This window comes from Nematolebias whitei, chromosome 17, assembly GCF_014905685.2.
Source record: "Nematolebias whitei isolate Nwh7 chromosome 17, NemWhi1, whole genome shotgun sequence".
In the NCBI taxonomy this organism is placed as follows: Eukaryota; Metazoa; Chordata; class Actinopteri; order Cyprinodontiformes; family Rivulidae; genus Nematolebias; species Nematolebias whitei.
The window spans coordinates 41,301,287-41,311,908 of record NC_056514.1 but is presented as its reverse complement, the minus strand read 5'-3'; the positions used below and the strand labels follow the sequence as shown (position 1 = coordinate 41,311,908).

The following is a 10,622-nucleotide window of genomic DNA, read 5'->3' as shown; positions in this document are numbered from 1 at the left end:
AGACAGACAGGCAGACAAACAGACAGAGACAGACAGACAGGCAGACATGTGAGTGGGGAGCTTTTCTCCTGTGGACAGACCTTCAGACAGAACCTTACCGTCCAGAGCAGCCAGGCCTCCAGGGATCACCCTCTTGATGAAGATCCCAAAGTCTTCCCCGGTCGGCTCTCTGTAACCTCCGATCACTTTGACTCCTGAGAGAAAGGTTCTGATTGTTCAGAACTCTTTAACCTCTGAGAGGAGAGTTCTGATTGGTCAGAAACCTTCTGATTGACAGCAGGGTCAGGGGTCAGGTACTCACCCAGTCCCTTCCTACAGTCGGAGAACTCCAGCCTGTGGACAGCTCTGCTGATGCCGTGGGGGCCCATGATGGTCCTGGAGACGAACAGAAGCACGACAGGATCAGAACCATGTCAGCATCCCGACCCGGCACAAAGCCTCTAGTCCTCAGAGCCGCAGCAAATAATCAAATCATCACAGGATTTTGTTTTGGTCCCCCTCCCCCCTGCAGCCACATGCAACCAATAATATCTGTGGCTGACCCGGTACTGACCCGGTACTGACCCGGATGTTAGGAGGCTCAGGATAATCAAAGGAACAAACGGTGCTTTCTGCAGAGGGAGGGGCGCTTTGACGAAAGCTCCTCAGATGCGTTTAACGTGATGTTCTGATCCGAGGCTCGGTTTAATATCGCAGCAGAACCAGCAGCGTGTCACTCTGACCTCTGAGTGTGATGACTGACCGGACCGAACCACCCTGATCCAGACCTGCAGGGCTTAAGCTCTGTGACAGTCCAGAACTGGTCTGACAGAACAGGTGCATCCAGAACTGGGCCACAGACTCAAACAGAAAGGTTCTTCATGTTCTGACTGCAGGAGGAGCAGAACCAGCACCGTTTGATTTGACTCACACGGAAACACACACAGAACCTCTTCCAGAACCCAAATTAAGAACTGGTCCAGGCCTCTTCATATGTGACATGAACTTGTTGGACCTGTCTGACCCCCTGAACAGATCCTGGACCTGAAGGCAGCCTAACTGTGTGTGTGTGTGTGGCTTAGCGGGGGGGGGGGGGAGACAAAATAATGTGCACGGCCAAGAACACAGTTTTACTGTGGTTTTCAAAAACTGGTCCTAAGTTCTGGTCCAGAGTTCACAACTGTTCAGCTCGTCTCCACCCGTCAGGAGGACGTTAACAAACCAAACGTTCTCCAGGGTGAACATCAGCAGCTCAACAAACTCTGATGAAACATCAAACAGCTCAGGAGGGGCCACGACAACAAATCATGATGAACCCTCTAGCACAGACCCGGGTTCTGGGTCCAGGTCGGTCTCAGTTTGGACCCAGATGTTTGGTTTTTGTGCTTCAACAGATCACCGACAGAAACTCAGACTTCTTCTGGGTTTCCCTGAAAGGTTCAGGACCGAGGATCTGCTCTGCTGTCAGAACCGGTCTGCGTGTGGTGAAAAGGATTATGGGAAGTGAAGGGGAGGTCACTTTGATCTCACTGAAGAGGCTTAATTAGAAATAATAACATAATCCATCTTAAGGAGCAGCCGACACTCCGACACTGATCAAATTCACTTCCTGTCAGACAAGACTCACAAAAACCAGCAAGAAAAACTAAAACACGAGACGTTTGTTCAAGTTCTCTGAGGAGGCAGCAGATGTTTGTGAAGCAGTGGTTATTATCTGAAGGGGACAGATGTTTGTGAAGCAGTGGTTATTATCTGAAGGGGACAGATGTTTGTGAAGCGCTGGTCTGGTTCCAGTTTGACGGAGCGGTCCAGTACAATTCAGGGAACAGGACTGGTCTGAAGGACGATGTTAAAACTGACACATCTATGTACATATTTTTTTTATTTTTTTTTTATTGATTTTTTATCTTATAAAACAAGCAAATGATAATAGTACAATTAACATTATTTTCCAATAAACAACATAATCCCCAAAGTAAACAAATATAACAAAAAATAAATAAATAAAAAAAAATATTTAAAAAAAATAAATGAATGTATGTGACTAAATTAAAATAAAAATAAAATAAAATAACAGCATATATCTATATAATAAAATAAGATAAGATAAAGCTCAGCTCCAAGCATCCTTTTCTGAATTATTGTCCCTTGTAATGTCTCAGAAATTCAGTTAACGGTGACCATATTTCTTCAAAGTCTAATCCTTTACCTCTGACGATATAAGTAAGTCGTTCCAGTACAATACAAGATGCCATCTCCTTCACCCACACATGATTTGAGGGTACATCCATTTTCTTCCAGTACAAAGATATTAACCTCCTGGCCTGCAGGAGTCCAAAGTCAATCAATTTTAACTGTCTGGAAGTAAAAACACAATCCTCTGGGTATATACTAACACACACATTTTTACATCAACAGCTATATTTACTCTAACAATCTTAGACAAAGTTTGTATAACTGATTCCCAGTAGTGCTGTATCTTTGGACAGCTCCATACACAATGCAGCAGAGTACCCTTTTCATCTAAACATTTAGTACAGCTGTCTGGAATGTCAGGGGACCAGCGATTCAGCCTGACTGGGGTTATGTAGGTTCTCATCAACCATTTGTATTGAAGGAGTTTCATCCTTGTGTTAATTGATTGTTTTTGAGCTTTTAAACATGCAGCTTCCCAGTCTGCCTCCTCTATCTCATCTTGGATGTCCGATTTCCATGCATCCAATTTATCGGTGGTAGACTCCTTATCATGTGTTAGTAGAGCTGTATAATCTATGTACATATTTAATAAAATGTTCAAAGTTAGTTTTCTGAAGGAATATGGAAAAGTATAATGTGTATCTTTACAAACTGTTGTTTGAGTTGATGTTTTTATTTAACTTTGTTTTTTTGTAAATTACTTTTGTTTGAACATATTCTGAGTAGAAAAGGACAGAAATAAGATTTATTCTTCTGCTGCCTTTCATTTTGTTTTTGATTGTATACATATTTTTTGTTTCTGTTGTATATAGTTATTTTGTTTTTAATGAAATGAATAAATTTCTAAATAAAAAACAAACAACAACAACAATAACAAAACAATGACAGTTTCCAGCTGAAGCGGCCTGCTGGAACACAGAGCAGCAATTAAACTGAGCACTTAATACCTGATAATCTGCTCTACCTGACACAAGTCATTACTGTCTCACACACACACACACACACACAGACACAGACAGGGACACACACACAGGGACACACACACACACACACAGGGACACACACACAGGGACACACACACAGGGACACACACACAGGGACACACACACACACACACACACACACAGGGACACACACACACACACAACTCAGACACGTACCAGGACGGGTTCCAAACATCTACAATGAAACACCTACAAACATAAAACCAGACCCAGGTCATCAGACCTGAGGCCTGGTCTTCAGTCAGAGGGTGGACTGTCCTCTCAGGGATTCGTTCACGGTGAGGGAACAATGGAGAGAGAGATGGACAGATGGACCACAGTATTGTGGACTCTGTGTCGGTCCGTTGAGGTGAAGCGTGCTCTGACGTCCTCTGGATGCTTCCATAGGGAGGTGTTCTGGACATGTCCAACTGGGAGGAGACCCCAGGAAAGACCCAGGACACACTGGAGAGACACTGTCTCTCATTTGGTCTGTGGACACCTCCTCCCAAAAGAGCTGGAAGAGGTTTCTGGACCTCCCAGGTTAAGCTGCTGCCACAAGACCTAAGTCCAGAACCAGATGAATGACAGATGGGAGGGGAGAAAACTAAATCCATCCATCCATCCATCCATCCATCCATCTTTTACCCGCCTTTTTTTGGTCACTGGTGCCCGTGTCCAGCAGTCACTGTGCAAGAGGAGGGGGACACCTGGGCAGGTCTCAGTCCATCAGAGGGACACCTAGGGACAATTTAGAGTCACCAATCAGTCCATCCATCCATCCATTATCTTTACCCGTTTATTCCATTTTGGGTCACGGGGGTCGCTGGTGCCCATGTCCAGCAATCACTGTGCGAGGGGCGGGGGACACCCTGGACGGGTCGCAAGTCCATCACAGGGACACATAGAGACAAACGAGACAAACAACCATTCACTCTCTCTCTCACCTAGAGACAATTTAGAGTTACCAATCAGTCTAACATGCATGTTTTTGGTTTGTGGGAGGAAACTGGAGCACCCGGAGAAAACCCACGCAGCAGCTCTGCCCACTGCTCCACCGTGCCTGACACTCTATTGAAACACAAAGACGTTCAAACACCTGATGTCTGTTTTCAGCAGGACGTTTTCCAGATCCAGGAAATGAGCAGGTGTCAAGGTCTGGGTTTCCATGCAGGAGTTCTTGTGGTCTGTGGTGTCAAAGGCAGCGCTGAGATCCAACAGAACCAGCACCGGTACCAGAAGTGGTATACAGATGGTTCCTTCCAGTTTCAACGTTCTCTATAATCACAAGAACCGTTTCTTGAGACGGGTCTGAAGCTGTCTCACTTGTTTCACACAAGAAGAGCACGTTGTGTGAAAACGGCGTGTCTTTGGAGGAAGAGAGCTGCAGCTCCTGAGGATTACTGTTCGCATGTTTAATCTCCTCCTGTCTGCTGAAGTGTGGAATGAAAAGCAGCAGTTTCCGTGCACATTGATCCGCGCGCTGACAGTTCATCTGAGGTCGCAGCCCTCGGCTTTTCATTCTTACAGGAAGCTGGTGAACTAAAGGAAACGGAGTGTTTCTTGGTGGCGTTTTGGTTCTGATGACACAGATGTTGCTCCGTGGGTTAGTACACGACCTGTCTAAGTCCAGTCCTGGTCCTTGAGGGCCACTATCTGCACACTTTAGATGCATCTCTGCTTCCACACAGGTTAACGTGACTGATTACCAGGCTTCTGCAGAGCATGAAGACGTTCTGAAGAGCAGGAGAACATCTAAACAGTGGCCCTTGAGGACCAGGATTGGACACAGGAACTAATGTGGTGCCAGAATTCTGTTTCTGGAGATCTGAACGGCTCAGACTGGGTTTATCATTTTGTCTTGTTGTTTTGGTCACATTTATTCTTGTTTGGTTCCTAGAGTCCCCAACTCTTTGTTTTTATGTCTTCAGCTTTTTGCACACCTGCCTCCCATCTTCCAATCATCTCAGCTGCTGTCACTCAGCAATCACCAGCAGATACTGAATGGTACCACCTCAGCTAGTTCCATGTTCCACTAGAACCAATAAAAACTTCTTTACAGCCAGTCCATTGGCTCTAAAGTCCTATCATGGTCCTGTTGAGCTCCCTGAATTGTCAAAAATAATATCTTCATCCAAACCATCCACATGTCTGCTAGATCCCAACCAGACTGTTTAAAGAGGTATTTCCACTAATTAATGTCCACATTTTGGACCTACTTAATTTGTCTTTAATGGATGGTTATGTACCACAGCGCTTTAAGGTTGCTGTAATTAAACCTTTACTTAAGAAGTCTGACCTTGATTCAGAAATTCTGGCCAACTATAGATCTATATCTAATCTAACTTTCATCAACTATAGATCTATATCTAATCTAACTTTCATCTCAAAAATTCTAGAGAAAATAGTTGCAGGTCAGTTGTGTGAACATCTACAAAGAAATAATCTGAAGAGTTTCAGTCAGGGTTTAGAGCTCATCATAGCACAGAAACAGCACTAGTAAAAGTCACTAATGATATTCTCATGGCCTCAGACAATGGACTGGTGTCTCTACTGGTCCTGTTAGACCTCAGTGCTGCATTTGATACAGTTGATCACAATATTTTACTACAGAGACTTGAAAATGATGTTGGGATTACAGGAACAGCTCTAAAATGGGTTAAATCATATCTATCTGATAGATTCCAGTTTGTAAATAATAAATCTTCTTCAAACACCAAAGTTAGTCATGGAGTTCCTCAGGGCTCAGTGCTTGGGCCAATACTCTTTACTTTATATATGCTTCCATTAGGTAAAGTTATTAAACATCATGGGATAAATGTTCATCGTTATGTTGATGATACACAATTATATTTGTCCATGAAACCCAATGAATCCAATCAGCTACTTAGACTACAAGCATGTCTTAAAGACATAAAAACCTGGATGATCCTTAATTTTCTCCTGTTGAACAGACAAGACTGAGGTTTTGGTTTTTGGACCTGAGCACCTTAGGAATGAATGTTTCAGTCTTTCTCCCTCCTTAGATGCATTAATCTGTCCTCCAGCTCTAATGTTAAAAATCTTGGTGTTATTTTTGATCAGGACATGTCTTTTATCCCCCACATTAAAAACGTTACTAGAACCTCCTTCTTCCACCTGCGTAATATCACTAACATTAGAAACATCTGATCTAAAGATGATGCAGAAAAACTGGTCCATGCATTTGTCACGTCTAGACTGGACTATTGCAATGGTTTATTATCTGGGTGTCCAAATACTTCTTTAAAACGTCTTCAGTTGATCCAACATGCTGCTGCCAGAGTCTTAACTGGAGTTACTGGGAGAGATCATATCTCTCCAGTTTTAGCTTCTCTCCATTGGCTCCCTGTCAAATCCAGAATAGAATTCAAAATCTTACTTCTAACCTACAAAGCCCTCAACAACCTAGCTCCATCTTTTATTACAGATCTTATTGTTCCATATTTTCCTAACAGAGCACTTTGCTCTCAAACTGCAGGTTTACTTGTGGTTCCTAGAGTTTCCAGCAGCAGAATGGGAGGAAGATCTTCCAGTTCTCAGGCTCCTCTCTTGTGGAACCAACTTCCAGTTTCTGTCCATGAGGCTGACACATGGTCCAGTTTTAAGACTTTCCTTTTTGATAAATCCTATAGTTAGGGTCGGATTGTTCTGCTGCTATAGGCTTAGACTACTGGAGGACAAAGTGACCTCATGTCCTCTCTCTGCTGCCTTTACTTACTCCACTCTACCTGTTTGTAATTATTTCTAGCTTAACATGGTTTTGTCTTTCCTCGTATAGAAACCACACCTGGACCTTTCATTCTGTGTCTGTTTCTACTTCCTGTCCTCTCAAACCAGCCAGTCGAGGTAGATGTTCGCTCGTCCTGATCCTGGTTCTGCTGGAGGTTTCTTCCTGTTAAAGGGAGTTTTCCTTTCCACTGTCTCCTTTGTTCTTGCTCAGGATGGAAGATTGTGATGAAGTGAAGATTCAACACGACCTGCTGCTTCCTCAGAGAGAGAACTTTACTAAATGTGTTTTATAATTTTGTGAAAGTTTCTGTTCATCGCCCTGAGATGACTTCTGTTGGAAGTTGGAGCTGCAGAAATAAACTGAATTGAAATGAATTGTTGTCTCATTCTTTCCTCATGTTTTTGTTCTCGTGTTCTTCAGACCCTTTTGTTCACTGTCTTTTAGTTTATTTCAAGATGGACGCCAGAGCTAATTGACCTTACCGAACACAAAACTAGTTCTAATTGAGTTAGTTTTAGAGAAATGTAGCCATAATTTAGTGTGTGTCTCTGAGATCACTGGATGGTGTTTGATCCAAACAGCTCCAACTGCATCAGTTATCAAAGATCTTAGTCCCAATGTTGTGTCCTCTTCTTCTCCTGGTTCTGGTGTCCTGAAGGTTGTGTCTTCATCTTCACTGGGGCCCACAGGATCTTCAGACTCTCCTACAGACTATCCTGCTGTTTTTGTAACCAGACAAAAGCAAGCTTAGTATTTTGTGCTGTCCCTGGTTTTCTGAGGTTTCTCAGAGGATTCTGGCTGGACTGAAGATCCAGGGAACAAACCTGAGCAGCAGCACAGTTTGATGAAACACACCTCACTGGCTGCCGGTTCTGATTAAGGATTTCTTGCCTGAAATTTAGAACCTGAGCAGAGATGAGTCCATTTGACAGCAGCAGCTTCTAGCTCGGCAAATCATTAGAGACTAGATCTGGTCTAGAGTAGACCTGGTCTAAAGGAGACCTGATCCTGTAAAAACTGGCTAAAGGAAGAGGGGGCACGACAGGAGCTCACATTAAACGCATGACCCAGAACCGCGCACATGCATCATGTGGACTTAAAGTCTGAAGCATCTGTCACTGAACAGGCGGGTAATCTGATCCACCTCTGAATCCTGACCCACATGGAGGACCAAAACAAGGACCGGAAGGGTCCAGGGAGTCCCCTTCTGATGGTCATGAACATACAGGAAAGAAGGACGAGACTCACCAGTACAGCAGAGACAACCCATTGAACCGCTCCGCGTCCTGAGGGAGGAATGGCATCGCACCCCGGTGTGGGTGAGAGACGACAAACTGTCCGCACACACACACTCACGTGCACGTGTGGCTGCAGAGACGGATGAGAGGAGACAGCAGCTGCGGTTCAAACCGGGTCGGTGCACAGAGTGGACCTCAGAGGGATGGATGGGAATCCGGTCCGACAGGGAGACATGCGCTTACCTTTAATCCGTCCTGATACCCGTCAGTTGCACGCACGCACGCACGCACGCACGCACACACACACACACACACACACACACACACACAAGCTGGAGGATTCTCCAGAAGTCTGAATTTATTTTTACTTTAATAAATCTCAAAAAGCTAAAGAGGATGAACATTTAGTACTTGTTAACTTTGAGAGTCAACCTGATTCAAGATGGCTGCCACAGCTAATCAGCTTTAACAAACATAAATGGATCCAAGTCGGTCATTACTACAGACAGGATGAGCGTGTGCACCTGAATTCTGCTGCTGGGGCAGCTGTAACAGCCACTGGCAGGGCCTCCCAAGGCAGAATGATTGAGGTCAGACAAAGAGCAGTCCAGACAGTTGTATGGACGAAGGAAAACAAGGAGCTCACCGTCCCTTGGCCGGACGTAGGTTACCGGGGGCCACCCTGGAGCCAGGCCTGGTGGAGATGCTCGTCGACAAGTGCCTGGTGATCGGTTCCTATCTATGGGGCCCGGTTGGGCATAGCCTGAATGAGTAACATGGGTTTGCTTTCCTGTGGGCCCACCACCTGCAGGTGGGGTCATACAAGTCGGGTGTATGATGCCATGGGCAGTGGCTGAAGGCGCTCTGACCCTGGCTTACCAAAGCTGCTCTTGGGACATGGACTGTGACCTCTCTGGTGGGGAAGGAGCCTGAGCTTGTGTGTGAGATTGAGAGGTACCAACTAGATGTAGTTGGGCTCACCTCAACACACAGCATGGGCTCTGGAACCGATCTCCTTGAGAGGGGCTAGACCTTATTCCACTCTGGAGTTGCCCAGAGGTGCCGAGTTGGTGCAAGCCTACTCAGCCCCCTGCCTGTGTGATGGTGTTTTCCCCAGTAGATAAGAGGGTAGCTTTCCTGGGCCTTGGGTGGGGGGGGGGGACGGGCTCTGATGGTTTGTTTCTACGCAGCAAACGACAGTTCAGAGGATCCGGCCTTCTTGAAGGTCTTAGCTGGGATGTTGCAAAGTGCTCCAGCTGGGGACTCCTTTATTCTGCTGGGGGTGTGGGATTCCAGTGTTTTCTCTTCTACAGTTCTTCTTGTGACAGGCAGGTGCCAACAGCTGGGCAACAGCTGGGACCAATCTAACTGACAAGCTCCAGAGGTGTTTCAGCCTGCTGAAGTGCTCCTTCTGACGCCTGAACGTTACATTCTGACCGGTATGGTAACAGACCACCTGTGTCTCTAAGGCTTGCATCTGACCTACCAGATGTTCCTTGTATCCTAGTAGTTCCTCTTTCCTGAGAACAAACCCTGGATAGACCTGAGTATCTTCTGAGTTTCCAAACTGTATTGTACCCAAGGACCCTGCTGCCAAATGTCTGCCTTCAACTCACCAGCCAATCCACTAGTATCCTCTATCTACATGGAATCCTGCACTCTCTTCTTTACTTGGACAAGCCTGAAGAAAACTGTTAGAAATATCCCTGAGTTATCTAGATCCACATTACCCAGAACATCCAGAGTCTGTAGTGTACAACTAATATTGTATCCTACAAAACATAAGGTTTACAAATGCTCATTGTGTTTACAAGGTCTGAAATGTTTAATATGACAACCCTAGAAGAAATTCAATAGACAAAAAAAGAGGAGTCTATAGCAAGGAGAAAATAATCAATCAATCAACCTTTATTTATAATAAATGATCCATTTATTACAAATACACATTGAACTTACCACCAGCTGACCCAGAACTTCCAGTAGGCTGCACAGCAGAAATGCAGTGTAACTGGTGGACGCGTTCCTGAAGCTAAAAGAGAAAACATTATTTAACACTGAGTATTCTTATTTTTACTGAAAACTATGCAGTGTAAACGACAACAGAACGTTATTTTGCATTACATTCTTCTAAAATCAGAGTTACTGTACCCATGACATGAAATACTGGATTAATCATCACACACACATTACACGAGTGTGTTGGTGGCTGAAAAACAAAAACAGCACAGAGCTGTGCTCCATTACACATAATAACAATAATAACAACAACAATAATAATAATAATAATAATAATAATAATAATAATAATAATAACAATAATAATAATGATAACAATAATAACAACAATAATAACAATAATAATAATAATAATAATAATAATAATAACAATAATAACAATAATAATAACAACAACAATAATAATAATAATAATAATAATAACAATAATAATAATAATAATAATAACAATAATAATAA

The 10,622-nt window shown here is 44.0% G+C and overlaps 1 protein-coding gene across 1 annotated transcript in view; it reads right to left on the bottom strand.

The window, feature by feature from the left end:
• Positions 1–8,213, bottom strand: part of stxbp4 (syntaxin binding protein 4) — a 50,258-nt gene extending 42,045 nt beyond the window's left edge. The window contains exons 1-3 of the mRNA XM_037690975.1: positions 8,158–8,213; positions 302–375; positions 99–194 (exon numbers count right to left, since the gene is read on the bottom strand). Coding sequence (XP_037546903.1) covers positions 99–194; positions 302–375; positions 8,158–8,213 — 226 coding nt within the window. The remainder of the gene's footprint in view (positions 1–98; positions 195–301; positions 376–8,157) is intronic.
• Between the last annotated feature and the right edge of the window lie 2,409 nt (positions 8,214–10,622).